We start from the raw sequence: 24,477 nt of genomic DNA, 5'->3' as shown, positions 1-24,477 counted from the left end.
GAGGCTTCAGACAGGGTGACTCACTATCGTGCGACTTCTTCAATCTATTGCTGGAAAAAATAATACGAGCTGCAGAACTAAATAGAGAGGGTACAATCTTCTACAAGATTGTACAGCTCCTGGCGTATGCCGATGATATTGATATCATCGGAAGCAACAACCGCGCCGTTTGTTCTGCGTTTTCCAGACTAGATAAAGAAGCGAAGCGTATGGGTCTGGTGGTGAATGAGGACAAGACGAAATATCTCCTGTCATCAAACAAACAGTCAGCGCACTCGCGTCTTGGCTCCCACGTCACTGTTGACAGTCATAACTTTGAAGTTGTAGATAATTTCGTTTATCTGGGAACCAGCATTAACAACACCAACAATGTCAGCCTTGAAATCCAACGCAGAATCACTCTTGCCAACAGGTGCTACTTTGGACTGAGTAGGCAATTGAAAAGTAAAGTCCTCTCTCGACGAACAAAAAACAAACTCTACAAGTCTCTCATCATTCCCGTCCTGATGTATGGCGCTGAAGCGTGGACGATGACAACATCCGATGAGACGACTCTTGGGGTTTTCGAGAGAAAGGTTTTGCGCAAGATTTATGGTCCTCTAAACATTGGCAACGGCGAATACCGCAGACGATGGAACGATGAGCTGTACGATTTATACGACGACATTGACATAGTTCAGCGAATAAAAAGACAGCGGCTACGCTGGCTAGGTCATGTTGTACGGATGGAAGAAAACACTCCAGCTCTGAAAGTATTCGATGCAGTACCCGCTGGAGGAAGCCGCGGAAGAGGACGACCTCCACTCCGGTGGAAAGACCAAGTGCAAAGTGACCTGGCTTCACTTGGTGTTTCCAGTTGGCGCCAAAAAGCAAAAAGGAGGAATGAGTGGCGCGCTCTGGTGGATTCGGCTATAATCGCTTAAAGCGGTTCCTACGCCAAATATATATATATATATATTTATAGCATAGTTATGGCACTTTATGTGTTTTCGGTTTTCGCCATTTTGTGGGCGTGGCATTGGTCCGATTTTACTCATTTTCGAAAGCACCTTCCTATGGTGCCAAGAAATAAGTGTGCCAAGTTTCATCAAGATATCTTAATTTTTACTTAAGTTACAGCTTGCACAGACGGGTGGACGGACAGACAGAAATTCGGATTTGAACTCCACTCTTCACCCTGATCACTTTGGTATATATAACCCTATATCTAACTCGTTTAATTTTGGGTGTTACAAACAACCGTTATGTGAACAAAACTATAATACTCTCTTTAGCAACATTTGTTGCGAGAGTATAAAAATGGAACTTTTTTGTGATGTCCGATTATTCGTTGACCGCAAAAAGATAATGATATTTATAATTATAGGTGCAAAATTTGAACTAAATTGCTTACTAAAGTTCAATGTTTTCAATTGAAACTGGCGTGCACTGAGGGACAGGACTTCCAAAGAGTCTATCACTTAGAATTTTACTGGGTTCTATTTGAAATTTTTGGTGAATATTTTAAACATGTACTATTTAATATTTGAAAATTTCGAACCCACCTAACCCGTATAGTCTTCTTGCAATTGACAGTTGAAACGAATTGGTCTATAGTTGGCTTTAAAGGAAGTGGTAGGTTAGGTAGGCCTGTGTCGCAGTACATACACGTCGGTTTAGTTAAGAGTTCGTCATACAATGGTTTCCAGAAGTGTTCGTTGCGATGACGTGTATCTATCAATATTTGTCGGAACATCTTATTCATGTCTGCAGTAATTGCTGGGTTGAAGTTACGGAACGGTAAACGGTTTCGACAATATTAGCCCAAAATCAACAACTTTGTGTCATTTGATATTAACGTAGATCCCTAAAGCGTCGACGTTGGCGACCAAGTCCGCGTGACACCCAGCAAACCTTTCAAAATGTTTGTTCAGCTGGGCCTGTATCACATCGCATACAATGGATCCACCTCTGCCATCTTGTCAACTGCACGCTGAAGCTCGTAGATTCAGATTCAGTTGATCGTGATCAGCTCCTCACAGGAGACAGCTTCCTTAGTTGTTACATTTTTTCTTCTCCAATAAAATAAATTGATCCAATAAGTGTAATTATATTTTAAATTTTAATTAATATTTTCTCTGTAATATATATATAATATAAAATTTCGATATACAGTGGAACTTCTCTAACTCGAATCACCATAATCCACAGAAAAACTTCGAGTTATAGAATAGAATTTCCATGAAATCTTACAATTTTTCAAAAATCTGTAAAATATAGATCTTTTCACAGTTTTATTTATTTACTTGGCATAAAGTTTTATTAAAACATAAATTCTGTAATTTTGATTGTTGCAGTTTACTATTGTTTGACTCTTGACGTCAGTATCCTATGCCTATGTTATATGATTTATGCAATCCATAAGTGTAATATCATATTTTTTGTTCGCCTCCTTATGACATAGAGAGGCTCCTTTAAAATTGTTCCTAGATAGTAAAATTTAAAATTTTGTTATGGAAAACTTTGAGTTATGGAAATTTGTTTAAGTTATGGAAGCAAATTTGCGTGAAATTTGATTTCTAAAGGCTTTTGCTAATTCCAAAGTTCGAGTTATGGAGATCTTCGACTTATAGAAGTTCGATTTATGGAAATTCCACTGTATTAAGTTTGTTAATTTGGAACCATAAATTAACAATGACGCAGCGAATTCGGATATTGGGTTTGTTTGTATGCGAAAAGACGAAAATCCAAACAGATGCTGCAACACCATTGAGCATCCGAATTGGTTTGCAATGCTGACAATTAAGCAAATATCTCTTGGATGCCTCAACATCAAGTTGCAAGATATTAAAAAGTGTTAAAGTATACAGAGTATGCTGGAAAACTACTTTATGTTTATGTTTCTGAATTGTATCTAGAAGCGTTGTAGGGAGGCAAGTTAACCCGTATAAATACATACATATGTAGGTGGTTGGTCATTTTATTTGCTTTGCATAGGCAAAATAAATTTTTATCGTTAAAAAATTAAATTAAAACAAGTAAGGAAGGGCTAAGTTCGGGTGTAACCGAACATTTTATACTCTCGCAATTTATTGATGTAATTTTATAAAGACAACACAATTCTACCCATATATTCGGCATAAAGTTCAATAGAATAACGAAAACCATTATAAATAGTATATGGGGACTGAGGTAATTCCTAAACCGATTTCACTCGTTTTCACCACCAAGATACAATGTATCGAAGACTATACGATCACTTAATTTAATATTACTTATAATTAGGTATATAGGATCTGGGGGAAATTATGACCCGATTTTTACCATTTCAGGTACAGAGAGAAACTGTTATAAGAAAAAAATTCAGAGGGAATGAATTACATTAAAATATCTGAGGGATTTACCTATATTTTCGGTGAAAAATTAACCTTAGGCACTGAGTTCTTCATGCTTGATATCAGGGGCCTTGAAAAGTCATGGTCCGATTTTGACAATTTTTCCACAAGTGATGTCACAGCTCAAATACAGTATTTGTGTAAAGTTTTATTCCGCTAGCTTCATTGGTTCCTTATGAATACATTAAAAAGTGAACGAATCAGATGGAATTCAAAATTGGGTTATATGGGAAGTAGACGTAGTTGTGAACCGATTTCGCCCATATTCCACCCGTGTCATCAGGGTGTCAAGAAAGTGTTATATACCGAATTTCATTGAAATCGGTCGAATAGTTCTTGAGATATGGTTTTTGACCCATAAGTGGGCGACGCCACGCCCATTTTCCATTTTGTAAAAAAATCTCAGTGCAGCTTTCTTCTGCCATTTCTTATGTAAAATTTGGTGTTTCTGACGTTTTTCGTTAGGGAGTTAACCCACTTTTAGTAATTTTCAACCTAACCTTTGTATGGGAGGTGGGCGTGGTTATTATCCGATTTCTTTCATTTTTGGACTGTATAAGGAAATGGCTAAAAAAAACGACTGCAGAAAGTTTGGCTTATACAGCTTTATTGGTTTGCGAGTTATATACAAAAAACTTATTTGAGGGCGGGGTCACGCCCACTTTTCCAAAAAAATTACATCCAAATGTGCCCCTCCCTAATGGGATCCTATGTTCCAAATTTCATTTTCATAACTTTATTTATGACTTAGTTATGACACTGTATAGGTTTTCGGTTTCCTCCATTTTGTGGGCGTGGCAGTGGACCGATTTTGCCCATTTTCGAAAGCAACCTCCTCAGGATGCCAAGGAACATGTGTTCCAACTTTCATTAAGATATCTTAATTTTTACTCAAGTTATCGCTTGCACGGACAGACGGACAGACGGACGGACAGACATCCGGATATCAAATCTACTCGTCATCCTGATCATTTATGTATATATAACCCCATATCTAACTCTTATATTTCTTGGTGACACAAACAACCGTTATGTGAACAAAACTATGATACTCTGTGCAACAGGTTGCGAGAGTATAAAAAACAGACACCTCTGTCATCTTGTCAACTGCACGCTGAAGCTCGTAGATTCAGATTCAGTTGATCGTGATCAGCTCCTCACAGGAGACAGCTTCCTTAGTTGTTACATTTTTTCTTCTCCAATAAAATAAATTGATCCAATAAGTGTAATTATATTTTAAATTTTAATTAATATTTTCCCTGTAATATATATATAATATTAAATTTCGATATACAGTGGAACTTCTCTAACTCGAATCACCATAATCCACAGAAAAACTTCGAGTTATAGAATAGAATTTCCATGAAATCTTACAATTTTTCAAAAATCTGTAAAATATAGATTTTTTCACAGTTTTATTTATTTACTTGGCATAAAGTTTTATTAAAACATAAATTCTGTAATTTTGATTGTTGCAGTTTACTATTGTTTGACTCTTGACGTCAATATCCTATGCCTATGTTATATGATTTATGCAATCCATAAGTGTAATATCATATTTTTTGTTCGCCTCCTTATGACATAGAGAGGCTCCTTTAAAATTGTTCCTAGATAGTAAAATTTAAAATTTTGTTATGGAGAACTTTGAGTTATGGAAATTTGTTTAAGTTATGGAAGCAAATTTGCGTGAAATTTGATTTCTAAACGCTTTTGCTAATTCCAAAGTTCGAGTTATGGAGATCTTCGACTTATAGAAGTTCGATTTATGGAAATTCCACTGTATTAAGTTTGTTAGTTTGGAACCATAAATTAACAATGACGCAGCGAATTCGGATATTGGGTTTGTTTGTATGCGAAAAGACGAAAATCCAAACAGATGCTGCAACACCATTGAGCATCCGAATTGGTTTGCAATGCTGACAATTAAGCAAATATCTCTTGGATGCCACAACATCAAGTTGTTGCAAGATATTAAAAAGTGTTAAAGTATACAGAGTATGCTGGAAAACTACTTTATGTTTATGTTTCTGAATTGTATCTAGAAGCGTTGTAGGGAGGCAAGTTAACCCGTATAAATACATACATATGTAGGTGGTTGATCATTTTATTTGCTTTGCATAGGCAAAATAAATTTTTATCGTTAAAAAATTAAATTAAAAAAAACAGACATATTAGCGTATGTGTTAGCCATGCATTTAGCCAAATACCACAAATAATGGGTATAATCATTGAATCCTCAGCGAATTCGAATTCGATACGATAAAGATTTTCGATCAAAAATTTTCAAGCTATCATTGATTCCGTCAATAAACTGCTTTACTATAAAGTGAAACCGTAAAACTGTTTTATCGACCTTCATCGACAAATTTGATAAATCAATTTGTCTGCGCTTTTTGCTTTGTTTAAAAAAAAAATTAAAACTGACCTCCTCATCGGGTGAACTTAAAGTTACTTAGATAAAGGTCCAGCTGTTTCAGATATGCGTTGTACGTTTTTGTAATATTTTTGGTTACAAACTAATAATCAGTTTTACACTATAAATGAATTATTTATCAACCCATACTATATGATATGATGCCTTTACACATTTTCATTCGTCCAGTTTTGTCCTGGATTGGAGAGCCCACACAGTTTAATTCTTGTTAAATTTCTTCTTAAAAAGTATTTAATTTGCCTGAGACAATGGAGAAAATGCTTGCGTTATTTCGGGGGTTTATATCGTATTTAAACGCCTCAAATTAAGTTTTATTGAAGTGTTGTCTCTGTATTTTAGAGATTAAACATTATTTAGTCAGTCATCAGTAATTATTTAGAAAAAGCTTCCAAATGGTTTATTTCTTTTACATTTCCGCAACTCGTTTACCAACGAATAGATTTCGACCAATATTTTCGATTTTCGGATTCAATGATTTCGTAATTAGCGACATCTATTAGCCGCGGAATGTATTTTTTCGAGTCGGTAAGTGAGTTAAATGTGATCGTAAATTTTACTTTTCGATCGAAACGGATTCAATTATTAGGCCCAATATATATACTTAAATACTTTCAAGTAAGCACATGCGGCAAGAAATGTATTGATATTGTTATAATTTTTAATATTATATTAAAATAACTAGTGCTTTTTAGCTCAGTTTTCCTTACGGTGTGCAAATGTCTACACATGTTATAGGTACAATTTTCCTATAAATTTCCATAGCTATGCACATATGTATATAAATCCATTTATATTTCTGGAAAAAAACAAAAGTGAAATAGTAAAAAATGAGAATTGTGTGGGAGATTGAGATTTTCGGCGTTCAGCTAAAAATAAATACAACATACATACGCGTTTTCCAAACAAAAACTCAATTGAACAGCGAATGGAGTGAGGCACGTTTCAGTGTTGCTGATTTCTTTGCAATTACATGTTTTACCATATACGCATTTAAGTTAATTAATTTTGTAATATTAAAGAAATTATAAAAATTTCATAGAAGTACATACTTATACGGTAATAAGAAGTAAATATTATATATATGTAAATATCTATATATATATTTATTTATATGTATATCATTTTCACAAAACAATGCACAATAAACAAACTATTTTTATTTACATTAATATTCATTTATTTTTGCTGTAGAACGGTCAAACTGCGTTAAGTATTGCAAATAATTTGGGCTATATTACTGCTGTTGAGACCTTAAAAATAGTTACCGAAAAATCTGTAACGAATACTATTACTGGCTCACTTGAAGAGAAATATAAAGTGGTTGCACCAGAATTGATGCATGAAACATTTATGTCCGATTCCGACGACGAAGGTGGCGACGAAAATATTGATCATCAGCAATATAAATACATGGCCACCGATGACTTAAAAGCGTCCGATCAGGATAATCAAAACTATGACACAACCAATAATGACGACCACAACGAGCAGCAGCAACAAAAACATATTCAACAGGTGCACGCAGCAGGGCGTAGCATTATACAAAGCGATAGAGGTAAATATATATACGGCTTCTTTAACTGCAATTAAATAGACATAATTATAGACGTATACATATAGTGTTTATTGTGCGCGACATATATATACTGAAATTATACTTATGTAAATAATCTAAATATATAAAACTTTAAAGTGTGGAAATTATTGCGTAGAATGCACTTAATGAGTGCAACACAATATATTTAAATTCAATTCAAATACAATAAATTCGGCGGCTATGATGTTATGAGTGCAATCATTATACATACCTATATATTTTTGTATAGAACTACAGTAGAGGTGTGATATTAGGCGTGCCTTTTTTGAGCAGCAAATTAAGCTATTCTTAAGTAAAAAAAAGTAGTTGACAAAAGCGAGGCCAACATAGATGAACTGGTAACAAATGAAGATGTAAATAAACCAGAATTATAAATTCTGTTAAATCTGCAAAATGGTAAATAAAATCTTCATCCATTTTTATTTTGAGCATCTAACAATGATTGAGGTGTACTTTAAAAGCTCAGCCATGGAAAAAAATTATTTATAAATTATACCGTTTTTTTGTTATAAATGAAGTTTCAGTTGAGAGTTCGCGGCCGCATTGCGAATTCAATTCATTTATAAGCGAAAATATAAAATAAGCTAAATACTTTTTATTTGTCCATAACTTTAGGTGTTAGCTTTTTATGACGATGTCTCCAAAATTGTATTTATGAAACTGGTTGAATTGAACAACTTTATCAGGACCACAGGATTGGTCAGATCTCTCTGAAGTAGTGTGAGGGGATTCTAGTTCCCGTGGAATCACAATGGCCTCCTAAAGCCCAAAGTGGTCTACTTTACCTACCTACCTAGCTATTAGCTTGTGATCCTTAAATAAAACACGCAATCTAAAAGACCGAGCTAGATGGAAAAAATGTATTATTTGTAGCACATGTCATCTAACGAGCGGAAACGAACTGTCTGGTAGCAATTAAACATTTTTTAGCCATTTTCAAGATAGGGTTGTGTAAATCAATACAGTTTGTCAAGGATATACTTGAATACTGTGGACTATGGCGATTGCACATGTCCAGTTTGTGCAAAGTAGTATAGTGAAGAAGGGAGTCCAGTACCCCGCACTGTTATGGTACAGTCAACGTCATATGAAATGTATCAGTTTTAAAATTTCGAAACAAAACATCTTTAAACTTAATTTTAAATTTAATTTTATGTCGATCACTAAAACGAGTTTAGGCATCCAGCTGTCTTTGTGTTTATAACTTTTTGGAAAGCAGAAATTATGTTATAAATTTAACAGCTTTCAGGCAATTTGTGGCTACCATGTCAAAAGAAATGTTCGTCTTTTGAAGCAAACCAATCAAATACACAATTTTCGACTTCTACTTAGAAAACGAAATGCTACTCAGCCAATGCGTATCTCATCGATAGTGGCCAAGTTTGTTGAACCCGGACGCTGGGGTAGCAGTTGCCAGTCAACTTTGATTGTATACTGAACCGATTTTGCTTTGTGTGCAGTTGCATTGTCATGTAACAAAGATGTATTGCTGGGTCTGCTGGTCTATTCTGGTCGTTTTACGATCAATTCATGGTTCAATTTTGATCATTTGTTGTCTGTAGCGATTAGTGTTAAAAGTTTCAACAGTTTTTAGAATCTCATTCATTCGTTCTTCATTTCTCACATCAAAATCATTATCTGAACCGTTGAAACCATCTTTTGCATGTTGCTTATGATAGCGCATGATCACAATATGCCTCGGCAAGCATTATATGTGACTCTGCAGCACTTTTCTTCAAATAGAAACAAAAAATCATCACTTTCCGGTAAGAAATTTGACATTTTTAATACAATGAAAAAATATGATCTTGTTTGTTCAATGACTGTAGGGTTATTGAATATGTTTGACAGATGTCATGCCAACTAAACTGAAAAAATTAGGGCTCGTTCACAACACAACAACACATTTGTATCTTAACGCTCACTTTATACTGGTACACCTGATATAACGTTGATTTATCATTATTTCAAGTTTTTGCAAAGCGCGCAATATTAAGCCCATAACAGTTGAAGTAGATTATTTTTAGTAGTTTATTTTTACATATACACGAAGTTCTCATAGGGAAGTATTAAGTATTTGTTTTTTTTTATTATATTTTTTCGATTAGTTAAAGATGATTCAGCATCAGCGAATCAATTTTCCCTCAAGCAGAACGACAATGTTGCGATTACTCGACCTCCCGTGCATTTGGGGTAAGTGGGTTATGAAATCAGTTACAATAGAAATTATTGCACGTTTGTGTTTGGATATGGATCTAACGAATATTTTTAAATACAGTTTCCTTGTGTCGTTTCTTGTGGACGCACGTGGTGGTTCAATGCGCGGTTGCCGCCATAGTGGTGTTCGCGTCATTGTGCCCCCAAAGGCATGTACGCAGCCAACTCGTATCACCTGTCGTTATGTGAAGCCACAAAGGGTACATAACCCACCGCCTTTAATGGAAGGCGAAGCCTTAGTCAGCCGTATAATGGAATTATCGCCTGTCGAGGGCAAATTTCTTGGGTATGTTTTATGCGATGTTATACGGTTAAAACTTACATTTCATCTACCTTAATTTGTAGGCCTGTGGTGCTCGAGGTACCACATTTTGGCTCATTGAGAGATAAGGAACGCGAAATTATAATTTTGCGTTCAGATCACGGCGATAGTTGGCGCGAACATACATTGTTCGACAGTGATGAGGTAATCCTAGATATTCTACAGGAAACAATTAATAGTGAACTGAATCCAATGGAGGATTTGCACACTAGTCGTATTGTACGCATTGTAACACGCAGTTTTCCACATTTCTTTGCGGTAGTATCGCGTATTCGGCAAGAAGTGCATGCTATTGGCCCTGACGGTGGCACCGTCTCTTCTCAAGCGGTGCCGCAAGTACAGGCAATTTTTCCGCCTAATGCTCTAACAAAGAAGATTCGTGTCGGTCTTCAGGCACAGCCAGTTGATCTGAACGGTTGCTGCAAGCTTCTCGGCCAAGGAGTGGCTGTGTCGCCAGTAGTTACCGTAGAACCACGCCGACGTAAATTTCACAAAGCTATCACGCTCAGTATACCAGCACCGAAGGCGTCTACACAAGGCATGGTAAATTCACCTTATACAGGCAATGCACCAACCTTGCGGCTTTTGTGTTCAATAACGGGCGGGCAAAATCACGCGGTCTGGGAAGATGTAACTGGATCAACTCCTTTCGCTTTCGTAAAGGATAGTGTCACATTTACTACAACAGTATCGGCACGTTTCTGGCTAATGGATTGCCGTAATATCTCGGACGCTAGCCGTATGGCCACCGAACTATATTCATATATGACTCAAGTCCCATTCATGGTTAAATTTGTGGTTTTCGCAAAAAGAATCTCACCAACAGAGGCAAAGCTTTCCGTGTTTTGTATGACAGATGACAAAGAAGATAAAACGCTGGAACAGCAAGAATATTTTACTGAAATAGCGAAGAGCCGAGATGTCGAGGTGCTTGGCGATCAAGATATTTATTTGGAATTTGCTGGCAATTTGGTACCTGTATTGAAATCAGGGGAACAGTTTAATTTGAAGTTCCAGGCTTTCCGTGAGAATCGCCTCTCCTTCACTGTACACGTCAAAGATCAAGAGGAGCCTTATGGGCGTATAAGCTTTATGAACAAGCCGAAAGTTGACACGAGTGAACCACCACAGCAACCAATTTGTGTATTGAACATATCGCTAGAAGGTTCTGATATTGTTAAAAGTGTCAATCGTTTTGGTGGCAGCCAGAAATGTTTGAATAATATAACTATTGATCGTGGTCTCAATTATAAGGATTTGTTAAATGCTGGCTTCAAGTTAACAGCGTTGAAGTCTACAAATGATTTAGACGAATCTATAGACGCTAGAGAAGATGGTCTAAACCAATTGAATGTACTGCAGTTACAAACGGAAAGAAACGACACAATACACCGTGCCGATATACGGTTATCGGATATATGTAATTTTATAGATGGCGACTGGATGCGCTTGGCCAAAGAATTGGGTGTACCCGAGACCGATTACGAGGTTATTAATGCGGAATACACGGAGAGTTCATCTCAAAAGGCAATGGTTATGCTGCGACTTTGGGTGCGGCAACAAGGTCCTAAAGCCACTGGCAACATCTTAGAACATGCTTTGCACAATATTAATCGAAGCGACATTGTAGACAAATGTATGTTTAATGTGGAACTTGTGACGGATGACATTGAAAGTGACATGGCTAAAACTGAACTCGATCGATTGGTTGGTAGTGGATTAAAAACGCATTTAAGTGAAAACAACGAAAGAAATGACGACTTACAAACACCACAAACTATGAACACCGTTTTTAGTTTGAATGAATATATGCCAAAAGAAGATATAATCAAGGAAACTGAAATTCAAGTAAACATTGATGGGAATAATGTAATATTACCAGCTAAAATAGAAGGCAATTCAGAAGAACTAAGTAAGTTACGTTCGGCTCAACCCACACCGGATTAGTCAAGAAGTCTATTTTTGGTTGATACGACAACATCCCACACCGAACAAGACGGATTAAAAACGCATGCTCTCTTGGTTTTTGACAATCCAGTGTTGGTTCAGCCTGAAGTAATAATAACTAAATAACACATAATTTTAACTGTACTAATTGCAGAAGGTATTGCTGAAAATGGGGTATCAACAAAAACGCCGCCACCAACACCCAATAATATTTCACAATTCATTGAAACGAACTATGATATAGATAATATAAGACGAATCGCAGAGGAGCACATACAACAAATTTTAGATGAAGCTCAGAAGAACATCGAAGGCGATGGTGAGTATATGCGTGATTAAGGAATTGATTTCTATAAGGAATTTAATATTTTAAATACAGGTCGATGTGGTTTAGAAATATCAATATCGGCATTAATATTTTTAAATTAATAATATCTATATATCAATGTATCGATATTTTACCAACAAGCCTATTTTAAAAAGTTAAGCCTACATTATTTGACGGTTTGAAAAAGCGTACATTAATTTAAACTAGCAGTCATAAATCAAAAGCCAAGGCAAAATTGATCAAGCAGCATGTTATATTACTTGAACGCTAACATTATTTAAGAATTTTTCGTTGTCTTTACATCCTTATATAATTAACCTTTTATTAAAATGAATTTCACAGGTTATCCTCAAGCTATTATTCAGCACAACAATGTTACAACCAATGTACAAGAAATAAAGAATGTTGGGTATGTCTAGTATATATACAAAGCATGTTATACAATTGCTATTATTTAAATGTATTTCGTAGGGATGGTTGGAAAACTGACGCAACACAAACACAGGTTATTAGTGCAAACACTGATAACGCGTTACCTACATTCAAAATGCATCAACAGGAACACATTGTACAGCCAGAAGATGCTATCATTCAACACATTATTGATCGTACAACCGACATTAATGTAATACCGCATGTCTATGAAGGCATTAACTCAACAACACACTACCGCAGTGACGGGCATGAAAAAAAACCGCATTTGTTAGATAATGAGCATCCAGAAGATGCACTGCTTCAAGAAGTTATGAATAAACTGTCAGTTGGAGGTGACGCGACGTTAGAAAGGGTGTCTTCAAGTATAACTGCAACTGTCAACGATGGTAATGGCACAGCATTAAACTCTACAGTTGGCGCAATCATCAGTGAAAATTTAAGTAATCAATTTGTACAACAAGAAACTGCATTACCACAACCAGATGCATTACGTGTAGATAACTTGGGCACGATTTCTGCCACTGACGACGATAGCCAACAACAACATAGCCCAATACAAGTATCTTTCGGATTTCCGGAGAGTCCTTAAAAATTTAAGCATCAAAGCAACATAAGTACAGATTTTAAAGTATGAATATAGCGCACAACTACCGTAACAGTTGGAACCACGTAACCTGTTGCTTGGGAATTTACGTTTTGCTCGTGCACTATTTTTATTCAAGAAATTTGATTACTTTCTTTATTGTAGTTTAAGGTACTACGCTACCAGAACAATAGAATGACTCGAAAGTCGCTAATTTATATTTCATTAGATGATGATATCTACGAGTTGCTAAATTTTTTTCTGCCAAGTAAGATTTAAAAAAGCCGGAAAGGAACTGGTAAACAAGTTTTTTTAAAACGATATCTGCTTAACAAATTGATTTGGACAGTACTGTTAACATATGGTCATTTATTAAGTTCGGCAAGAAAATTATTATCAATATGCTATGTAGGTTTCAACGATCCGAAGAATTAAATTTAAAACATTAAATTAAGCAAGGGACAGTGGCAAATTTAACTATGCTTTAAGCCTATAACGAGTTCTCGAAATACAGTTGTCCATAAAATAATACTATATCCCAGAAGAAAAATGCTTTTACCCCCGTAACGTTTTTGAAACCCCAGTTGAAGTTTTTTTGTAGCAATTTTTATTTAGATCTGCTAGTCCCACCATCATAAAAATTACTTTAGAAAACTATATTTGGTTTTCAAAATGTATCTTATATTAGGTATATATTCACAAAATAATTGAATTAAGTAAATTATAATTTTTACCATTTATTTCTATTTAAAGGCTGGTTCTCTACCTAGTACAGTAAAGGAAAGCTTGCATTGCTTTTTTTTTTTAATTTTTCTCTCGTACTAGTTAGAAAACACCTATTTTTATGTGTAGCTATTTATTTTAAAAATAAATACATATTCGTGAAATGTGAATTATGTTCTTTAAATATTTGAGTCACTACTCCTGGTATTTGGTGGACAACTGTATCTACTATACGCTTTGTTTACGCGTACGTTTGTACCAGGACATAGAAAGACTAAACTGTCTATAAAATATATACATTCTTATATAATACATATATATTCGAAACAGATTTCGCTTTCTTCATAGTGCAACTCCTGTTGATATCTGATATATTACATCATTATATGAAGTTGAATTTACACACAAAAAAATATACAAACGAAACATATAAAATGTCTAATACAAGGTTGCTTAAAATTAAATATATCATGTGTTTTCTATAAGAACAAAATGCTTATTCACCTTTATATTAGGCCCAATGAAGAAGCAGAAATAACAATAACTATGCATGCTAAAAGTTGATACTTGTATTCTAACATATGAAATAAATAAAGTATTTTAACATAACAAGTCTATATGAATTTTGCTCTAGCGACAAGTGGTTCCGTTTGTAATAAGCCGCGTTGAGATATCGCCATGATATTTTCACCAAAAATCTAGAAAAATATTTTAAATATGATTGAAAAAATTTACCCCATCATGCGACTATATCCTATAGCTCCCATAGGAACGATCGGGATAAGTTAGAATAGTTTTGTTCTTTTCGGTTTTATACTTTTTCATTTAATTATAATAACAAAGATATTGATATATTGAGTTAAAAGGCGTTGTTAACTCCTGCCCGCCCACAACTATACATATATATACAGATTCTTAATAAGATATTTAACAAAAAAATTAAAAACAAGTAAGGAAGGGCTAAGTTCGTATCTGAAAGATTATTCGAATTAGCCAAAAGCACTGAAGTTCTCATGTTCTTTATCTGGCGGCTTGAAAGGTTATTGTCCGATTTCGGCGATTTTGCACCGTGATGCCACACTCTAAATGCAGTATATGTATAAGATGGACTTCAAAATTCTGGTGCAAAGGTTGTAAACCGATTTCGCTCCTTTCCAAACTGAAGTATTGAGATGCCAAAAAAATATTATGAACCGAATTTCGTTGGAATTGGTCGAGTTCTTGAGATATGGTTTTTAACCCTGGGCGTCGCCACGCCCATTGTCAATTTTTAATACCAAGCTTAATGCAGCTTTTCTGTACCATCTTTACAATAAAATTTAGTTTCTGGTGTTTTTAAATACTGAATTAAAGCATTTGTGTAGTTTTTAACATAACCTTTGTATGGGAGGTGGGCGTAGTTACCATCCGATTTCCTTCATTTCCATGCTGTGTAATCAAGTGCCTAAAGGAAATGACTCTGCAGCAAACTTTAACATTATTATATCTTATGACTCCCACAAATACACTGGGCAAAAAATCAAAGGGGGAGAGGGGGGAATACAATTAAAACTTTAACTCAACATTATAAAAACCCATACAAAATATCAAGGACAAAGGACAAGGTAAAGAAAAGCATTAATTAAAAAAAATACAACACAAATTAGCTTTTATTACTATTGGAACATAAAATATATACCTTTCACTTAAAAATACATTTAAAATCATTCAAATTCAGGAATGTAAATATTCGACAGACCGCTTTGAATTTCCCCTTTAGTTGAGAACTATTCGCTGCACTGTGAAAATCAACGTCTACTCACGTCTTCGATTCTATTTTTAGAAAGTCCCGTAAGATTTCCAGATGAAACTGTTTCACCATATACAATTTTGGTCATTTTAGAGACATCGTTTACATTTTGTCAAAATATTTTATTATAAATTTTTGGCCTATGGGCGGAACCACTGTGCAATGGTTAGTATTAATTTTCTGTTACGTTTTCCACATAAATACTATTTTAGCCCTTGTTGAGAAGGCTAAGAAAGAAATATTTTTTCTAATTTATTTTTGTAGTTTTCAGTATAAAGAGTTTAATAGGTTTATCCCTTAGGGATGGGAAATTGAATCGTGTGATTTTCGTCTTTCTGGTAAAAAGACAGATTTCTAATTTTCCGTTTTAACCAAGAGCGTTGTCTTTTCTCCCAACCAGAGGAGCTATCACGGAGAATGTATTGTCATCCTCTGACAGTTAAGCAGCTCTTCAGGCAATATCACTCCAAGTAAAATCGGATTGTATAAGGAAACTCGACAGGGTTGAAAATAACAACAATGTAACTGCGGTTGGGATTCCTTAACATACAAGGAAACGAACTTGCTGGCGACGTAGAGAAAAAGGCTGCTGCCCTAAAGCCGACTAAGCTTAATATTACACTAGGTCCACATGTCCTTAGGGACTATCTACAGAAAGATGAATGGTAAGTACCATCACAACTGGCTGCAAATACAGGAATTTCCCCACTCAAAACTGTTTCTCGGAGGTTAAAATCAGTTTTATTGACTAGGCAGGGTTAAATGAAATATTGTAGTATGATGCGAGAATCAATTCGAAAATTATCTCGATTAGAACAATATTGTTTATACCCTGTTCAACACGAACGTGAATATTAGGGTATGTATTTACATATCTTTGTATAAAGTTATATATGCGTCATTAAATAGCTTTTTTACTATACATATTTACAAATTCCCAAAAAAAATCACTAAACATGTATTCCAAATTGCACACAATCTAATGAACATGTCAAAGTTAGAAATAAAAAAAAAACAAACCCACATTTAAAAAATATATCTGTATTAAATCTATTTCAGTAGTTTTATAGCCTAAAATGTACATATAATACATTTTGTGAATAATTAATGCAGTTAAAATAATAGCACTACCAGCGGCCACGTGTGCCACCTCCACCTCTGCCACCACCACCTCTTTTAAATCCACCGCCGCCGCCGCCACCACCCCGGCCTCTGTTAAAACCACCACGACCACCACCTCCTCCCCGGCTGTTTCCTCCTCTACCACCTCCACCTCGACCGAATCCGCCTCCGAATCCACCACCGCGACCGCCACCTACACCACCATTAGGACCTTTCTTCTTACCACCTTTCTTTTGTGGTGGTTTAGGCAAAAATCTTGCGATGGGTAACAACTTAGCGGGATCAATGAACAGTTTTTGTTGATTTTTGAAACTTTTTGCGTTCATATTCTCAGACAACTTTACTGTTACTGAGTAATCCCGTATGGTGCCGAATATTTCATCAATTTTGCCAATTTGCTCTTTATTTTCCAAGTATATTGGTGCATTGAAATAAGGCACATCTTCAATTTCCACTTTACAAACAAGATCATCTTCACATGCATAACTGTAAGAACCTAGTGGAATAACATGAGCTGGCGGTCCTTGATCGAAACCTCGTCCGCCAAAACGATTTCCACCACCTCCGCGACCCCCACGAAAGCCTTAAATAAATTTGTAAACATCGAAATCAAATTTTATATTTTTCATTTATACCTCCACCACGACCGCCACCGCCACGTCCTCCACGATTAAACGACATGTCCTTGTTTAATTATTATAATAAAACAGAATTACTGCGAGTTCAATTTTAAATTAACAAAAATTTGTGTTTATCAACCACGAGGTACAACGAGACGTTACCGGACTATTTCAATTTATAAAAATATGACATTTCTGTTACATGTGCTGCAGTGTTGCCGGAGAGGAAATAAGAAATGGAATAAAAGTAAAAACGGGAAAAATGTCGGCCTTCTTTTGGTGTTGCTAATGTTTACAATATATTTTACAACCAAATCTTAAAATTGTGGCGTAATTTTAATAATAGTGGTACTCATTTAACGTTGCAATGATATAAATATAGTAAATTTGCAATATGGCAACAAATGTTAAATGAGCGCTCTTTGGCAATATTGTGGTAATATCAGCTTATTGTGAATTAATTGTAAGCATGCCATGAATGCCACTGAAAAAGGTCTCGCATATTTGCAAGATTGTCGTAAAATTAAATGCATGTAAAAATTAACAGCTGTTTTACGATATTGTAATTTTGCGATGTTGCCATACGTTTACGACGTTAAATGAGTACCACTAATATATTAATACGTCATTTAAAGATTTATTAAATCAATAGCGGACTCCAAACAGACCTTGCTCTGTATGCACGCTTATATCAACCCTTTTTAAATAAATTGTGGCAATCTGAAATAAAAAATTTCAAAAATTGTACAAATGAAAGTAACAACAAAATTATCCAGGTAAACTCTTACAAGAGAGTTTACGGATACCTCTTTAAAAATTCTATCGTCAGTGGTACCAAATTTTGCGTAAGACATTCAGACCATTGTGAGATTGAAAAAAGTACTTAACGCGTTGCCTGCCATGTCGTACATCGTACGTCGTACGGCGGCACATGAAAATACGTGCGACAGGGGTTGTTTGACATTTCACTTTGTCTGGCATTTTAATAAATTAAAATAATTCTATAGAATAAAAGAGAAACACATTTTCGTACCATTTGATCAGTGCTACGTCGCATAAAATCGCTTAAAAAAGCTTTTAAACACGAAATCAGATGCAAAACCTGTCGGGAACAGTACAAAATTACATATATTCCCGAAAAACGAGTTTGACACCCCGCTTGACAGGCAATGTGTTAAGGGGTTAGGTGGGTTTAAAAATTTTAGAATTTGAAAAAAAAAATGTATTGTCTTATTAAATAGTGCAATATGTTTAAAATATTTATTATCCAAAATTATTAGATCAATCCAAATAATATTCTAAGAGGTATACCATTTGGAAGTTCCGTCCACCAGGTCATGTCAGTACGAATGTAAAATTTTAAATGCATTTATCTCAAAACTAATTTTTTCAAGTCGGTGGACACGATATCTCAAAAAGTTTTGAAGTGATTTTGGTCAAATTTTGCACACATCTTTGGAATAACAAGATCCAGTTAATGATCGAAGGTTTTATCCTTTGATTAACTAGATCTATCCAAGTACTATCGAAATATTTTTGGTTTATTCATTTTGGATGAGCCAAACATGAGTTATGATGTCCACCGCAATACCTTTTTTTGGACACGTCATAAGGATAAGGTGCCAACGGCTGAGTTTTCGGAATTTTTAAATAAAAATTTTACAAAATACATGTAAAATTAAATATTTATCTTTGATACGCTGAATTATTTAAATAAAATATAATATTGTATATACTAAAAAAATTGTAAAAATTCCCTTGTTTTTAACCTCTTAAACCCACGTAATCCCTTAAATAAATATTTTGTTTAATGCTTTAAACTTGAAAAAAATTTTAATTGATTCAAGAAAAGGTTGGGCATGGACACAGCTAGATAAAAAATGTTTTTGTGCAGATTTAAGTGCAACACAACATTTTAGGGCAGGGTGGCTCCATACGTGCTGCTTGTTTGTTTAAACATCTGCATAAGGTGTTCGAATTGTTACTCTCCAACGCTTAACGAGAATTCCGGCAACTTGCGAACGCACCGGCTATTTTCCGCAATTCTTCTATATTGGTGTTTTTGGTTAGCACTACCCGATATAAGTAAATTAATTAAAAACATACCAAGCAAGTCATGGGTACTGAAACTCCAACACATTTAAAGAAATTTTAATAACACCACTACATACACACATATGCAACAAAGGGCAAAATGTGCATAAACATTTACCTCAACTCTTCTCTCGTACAGCACCCTGAATGATATAAAGAAACAACCAAAGTTTTCGTGTTTGAACAAGTTTTGTTTTGAGCTACATATATCATGGCTGCTTGTGAAGTATTATTTTGCGTGTTTTATTTAAATCAGTGATATGCAACCTAATTCATTGTATATGCCCATATATGTAGGTTTCTACAATGGCCTAATTAAAAGTTTAAATTATTGAAGCATGCATTTTTAAATAAGTAAAATAAAAGTATTATAAATACAAAATATGGAATTGAAGAAGGTGATACAGTAATACTTCATTGTACTGTCAATTCGAAGCACGCAAAAATTTCCATACAGATATTTCAAACCTCATACGCCGCGTTAAAGGTACGCAAACTTATTGGTATCACTTATTTTAGCAGCGTAGAACTTTCGAAGCGATGGAATATGTGCTGCAAGCAAATCCAGAACTATGGATGCAAATGCTGCTACATGGAACAAAAATCATTTACACACCAGATATTAAGCTTAATGTCACTTTTTTTACGTGCAATTAAACCTTTTGGTCAAAACAAGCACGAGAATTGGAATGACATGGTTTAGGTGATTTTGTAACCGTTTAACCTCGCGACGTGTGTCAATTGGGATTTGCCAATGAGCTAGAGGACAAAGCAAATGCAGTATTTTTTTGTACTTACCGGCACCTCAGTTGGCCATACCAGCAGCTGAAGAGAGGGTATATTTAAGTGAATGTTTGTGATCATACAAATTTAAAAACTTCTTGTATGTTTAATTAGGAGGACTTTTTTGATTCATTTTCACCTTGTATTGAGGAATCATAACGTTATTGTATCGCTTTACAAGGACATGGATTCAACAAAATTAGTTCAGTGGAAACACAACAGCAAGAGTATGGATGTTATGACTAGAACGTTGTCCGTGCTATATTTAGAATTCCTGAAACATAAGGTAATTATTACCATCTTTTATGTTGTAAAATACAAATTTTACTTTATATTTTATAGAAACCCTCCTCCCTGAAATTGAATGAATCTAGTACTAGTGAAATTAATGAAAGAACAGATCTTACAAAAACTTCTAAAGAAACCAAAAGAGTCCTCACATAATGTGCGCAGCTTACACTTCCAGGCGGCTCGGGGTATTTGAGATTTGCCACTCTTCCTCCAGCCTTTGTTCGATAGCAAAAATTGTTCAGCTATTCAATACGTTATTCATATGTATATAGTGTAATACGATAATACATGTATAAAGTAAATATAATAATAACACCTAAATGGCATGATATTTTCAATAAATATGAAATAAAATTAATGGTTTTGTTATTAAATTCTCATTTGGGATTTTGGTAGAACTAACCGAAAACAACGGGTATAGTTTCTGGGCTTTTGTGGGTCGCATTCCTGAAAGTGCACGTGGAGTTTTCGTTCGCAGTTTTGGGTCTTTTATCCGTAATAGTACCAAGAACAGTACTGAAAGTGTACGGTAGTTTTACTTCGCAGTTTTGGGTCTTTCATCCGTGATTGTACCAAGATCATTCACAGAATTGTGCAAGAGGTATATATAAATTGTTAAATGATGAATCCCAGCAAGTCATGGGTACTGAAACTCCAATACATTCAAAGAAATTTTAATAACACCACTACATACACACATACACAACAAAGGGTAAAATGTGCATAAGCATTTAACTCAACTCTTCTCTCATACAGCACCCTGAATAATAGAAAGAAACAACCAAAGTTCTCGTGTTTGAACAAGTTTTGTTTTGAGCTATATCATGGCTGCTTGTGAAGTATTATTTTGCGTGTTTTATTTAATTCAGTGATCTGCAGCCTAATTAAAGTATAAATTATTGAAGCACGCATTTTTAAATAAGTAAAACGTAAAATAAAAGTTTTCTAAGGCCAAAATATGGAATTGAAGAGGGTGATACAGTAATACTTCATTGCACTATCAATTCGAAGCACGCAATAGAAGCCAACAATGGTCAACATCAATGGCGAAACCATTCCCAGATTACGAATATATATAATAGTTGCCGCAGGAGACTTATAGTTTTCGAGATATTCGCATTTAAAGTTGAAAATTTCACAGATTTTATGTGGCGATATTTCGATTATTACTTAACTTTTAATTTATATAATACGCTTATTATACACTAACACTTCACTAAATTGTTTCCACATACTTATTTTATATCAATTGGTTTAATATTTGCTTTAAATAAGCATTTTAATTTTTAAACAATTTTGTTTATATGCACAATAATCAGGTTGACAGATATCAAGTATTGCCATAACCAAACAAATGAAAATAAAAATAATAATCTTTCGCGTATTGCTTTTTTCTGCAATTGCGGCCTTCTTCCTTTAGTGCAGCGTAGCAGCGTAGAACTTTCGAAGCGATGGAATATGTGCTGCAAACAAATCCAAAACTATGGATGCAAACGCTGCTACATGGAACACAAATCATTCACACACCAGTTATTACGTTTAATGTCACTTTTTTGCGTGCAATTAAACCTTTTGGTCAACACAAGCACGAGAATTGGAACGACATGGTTTAGGTGCTTTTGAAACCGTTTATTATCACGACGTGTGTCAACTGGGTTTTGCCAATGAGCTAGAGGGCAAAGCAGTTTCAGTATCTTTGAGCTTACCGGCACTTGGCCGTGCAATTAGCAGCTAAAACACAGAAATTAGTTCAATGGAAATACTACAGCAAGAGCATGGATGTTAAGACTTGAACGGTGCCGTGTTAGATTTAGAATTCCTGAAACAAGGTAATTATTACCAACTTTTATTACAAACTTTATAAAAATTCAAATTTTACTTTATATTTTATAGAAACCCTCCTCCCAGATGAATCTAGTACTAGTGAAATTAATGAAAGAACAGATCTTATAAAAACTCCGAAAGAAACCAAAAGAGTCCTCACATAATGTGCGCAGCTTACACTTCCAGACCGCACTGGGTATTTGACATTTTCCACTCTTCCTCCAGCCTTTGTCCGATAGCAAAAATTGTTCAAATATTCATTTTCACCTACTTTATACATATCTATATAGTGTAGTTCGATAATATATCTATAAAGTAAATATAATAATAAACAACTAAATGGCATGATATTTTCAATAAATATGTAATGTAATGATTTTGTTACTAAATTCTCATTTGGGATTTTGGTAGAACTAAGAGAAAACAGAGGGTATAGTTTCTGGGCTTTTGTGGGTCGCAGTACTGAAGTTGCACGTGGAGTTTTCGTTCGCAGTATTGAGTCTTTCATCCGTGATTGTACCAATACCATTCCCCAAATTGTGCAAGAGGTATATATACATTGCTAAGCGATGAATGTAATGTGCAAGAAAGGGATGAACGATCACACGTACACAATAGTTTCGGGTACTTTTGTCAATTCGCCCTTAAGAATGGCATAGAAACTTTCATGTAAACTGCGGGTACCGCTCCCTGGCATTTCACCGGAGAATTCGCCGGTACCTGTCTTGCAGGGATGTAATGTGCAAGAAAGCTATGAACGATCACACGTACACAATAGTTTCGGGTACTTTTGTCAATTCGCCCTTAAGAATGGCATAGAAACTTTCATGGAAACTGCTAGTACCGCTCCCTGGCATTTCACCGAAGAATTCACCGGTACCTGTCTTGCAGGGTAGTGTTACAATTAATCTTTCCGCATGAGTTATGCTTTCTTGGTAGTTTGTATTTAGCTTAAAAATTTAATGTTTTACATTTTGAATTTATTTATTTTACGTTTTGTTTTAATGCAATGCACACCATCCGAGACAAAAAGACAAAATTGGTTGCCATGTCGCATTCAAGTGCGCTTGGTGTGGGTTAGAGCACAACATGTTTTTGTGTTTTTTTAGTCAAAAACGTTTTTGACTAATCCGGTGTGGGTTCACCATCAGTGAAAATGAAAAGAAGGAGACAGTTGTTACTGTGTTCGCGTTGACCAACCCCTCGTTCAGATACACTTGAGCGTTAACTTCGCCTTCAAGTACTACTATTCTGCAAAAATATAGCCCCATACCATGAGACCCCTATTGTCTTCATAAAGTGTATGTTTCACACAGTTGAATGTCAATGCTTCCCCTTGTTTACGCCACACATACATTTGGCCACCAGTGTAATTCATCCTTATCATTGATTCGTCCGTCCAAAACAATTTTTACCAAAAATTATTTGGTTTCAAAACATGGTCTGCATAAAATTTCATCCTTTTTGCCAAATTAATCTTGTTTATATAAGGAATCTTCCGTGGTACCCGACTGTACATATCACCTTCGTGTAAACGTCTAGGAATCGTAGGCAAAGACAGTGCACTTTTCCTTTCCGCCGAAATTTAAGTCCCCTTTCACAAATATCGTTCTAACACAAAATATGTTGTTCTTTCTGAAAATAAAACCAAATTCACCCTGCGACAATATGTGTTGTAACTAAAAATATGTATGAAAGCACCATGCAGAAGTCTGGCACAACTGAGATATGTCGTTGTTGTGGTTAAAAAATAATGCAATATAACAAGTTTAATAACGACACCTTCTTATTTCATGGTTTATTTTTCTAAGCAGCAGAATGAAATTTTTCTTCAATACGGACGATGCATACTCAAAAATCGTGTATTTTGAGTTATGACACTATTCATGTAAATGAGCGATATGTTTAAAAAAATCTTTCTTACCAAATTAAAATACTCATTGTTTTCCATTTTCATTTTTAACATAACATCTTTAATCTTTAAAATCTTTTTC

The 24,477-nt window shown here is 35.0% G+C and overlaps 2 protein-coding genes and 1 long non-coding RNA gene across 6 annotated transcripts in view; 2 read left to right on the top strand and 1 right to left on the bottom strand.

Moving 5' to 3' along the window:
- Positions 1 to 14,572, top strand: part of LOC105220277 (ankyrin-3) — a 49,957-nt gene extending 35,385 nt beyond the window's left edge. For 3 of the 4 annotated variants that reach the window (XM_054235630.1, XM_054235632.1, XM_054235633.1), the window contains exons 6-12: positions 7,000 to 7,363; positions 9,514 to 9,598; positions 9,684 to 9,908; positions 9,968 to 11,856; positions 12,046 to 12,210; positions 12,562 to 12,628; positions 12,691 to 14,572. In XM_054235630.1, the coding sequence (XP_054091605.1) occupies positions 7,000 to 7,363; positions 9,514 to 9,598; positions 9,684 to 9,908; positions 9,968 to 11,856; positions 12,046 to 12,210; positions 12,562 to 12,628; positions 12,691 to 13,243 (3,348 nt within the window). In that variant the 3' untranslated portion in view covers positions 13,244 to 14,572. The remainder of the gene's footprint in view (positions 1 to 6,999; positions 7,364 to 9,513; positions 9,599 to 9,683; positions 9,909 to 9,967; positions 11,857 to 12,045; positions 12,211 to 12,561; positions 12,629 to 12,690) is intronic. The other variant, XM_054235631.1, reaches the window with a different exon arrangement.
- Positions 14,573 to 16,774: 2,202 nt separating this feature from the next.
- Positions 16,775 to 17,677, bottom strand: LOC105220276 (probable H/ACA ribonucleoprotein complex subunit 1). Its single transcript, XM_011196715.3, has 2 exons — positions 17,507 to 17,677; positions 16,775 to 17,454 (listed from the first exon to the last, which is right to left on the bottom strand). The coding sequence occupies exons 1-2, from the start codon at positions 17,550 to 17,552 to the stop codon at positions 16,877 to 16,879; spliced, it is 624 nt and encodes a 207-aa protein (XP_011195017.1). The 5' UTR covers positions 17,553 to 17,677; the 3' UTR covers positions 16,775 to 16,876.
- Positions 17,678 to 19,457: 1,780 nt separating this feature from the next.
- On the top strand, positions 19,458 to 22,823 carry LOC128923143 (uncharacterized). Its single transcript, XR_008472185.1, has 4 exons — positions 19,458 to 20,421; positions 20,483 to 20,654; positions 20,711 to 22,488; positions 22,553 to 22,823. It is a non-coding gene; the product is annotated as an uncharacterized LOC128923143 (long non-coding RNA).
- The last annotated feature ends 1,654 nt before the right edge of the window (positions 22,824 to 24,477 follow it).

This window comes from Zeugodacus cucurbitae, chromosome X (genome assembly GCF_028554725.1).
Source record: "Zeugodacus cucurbitae isolate PBARC_wt_2022May chromosome X, idZeuCucr1.2, whole genome shotgun sequence".
NCBI lineage: Eukaryota > Metazoa > Arthropoda > Insecta > Diptera > Tephritidae > Zeugodacus > Zeugodacus cucurbitae.
This window is presented reverse-complemented; position numbering and strand designations above follow the sequence as displayed.

Coding starts and splice junctions, on each gene's coding strand:
- LOC105220276 (XM_011196715.3), bottom strand. CDS start 17,552: ATGTCGTTTAATCGTGGAGGACGTGGCGGTGGCGGTCGTGGTGGAG. Junction 17,455..17,506: donor CGGTGGCGGTCGTGGTGGAG/GTATAAATGAAA, acceptor AATTTATTTAAG/GCTTTCGTGGGGGTCGCGGA.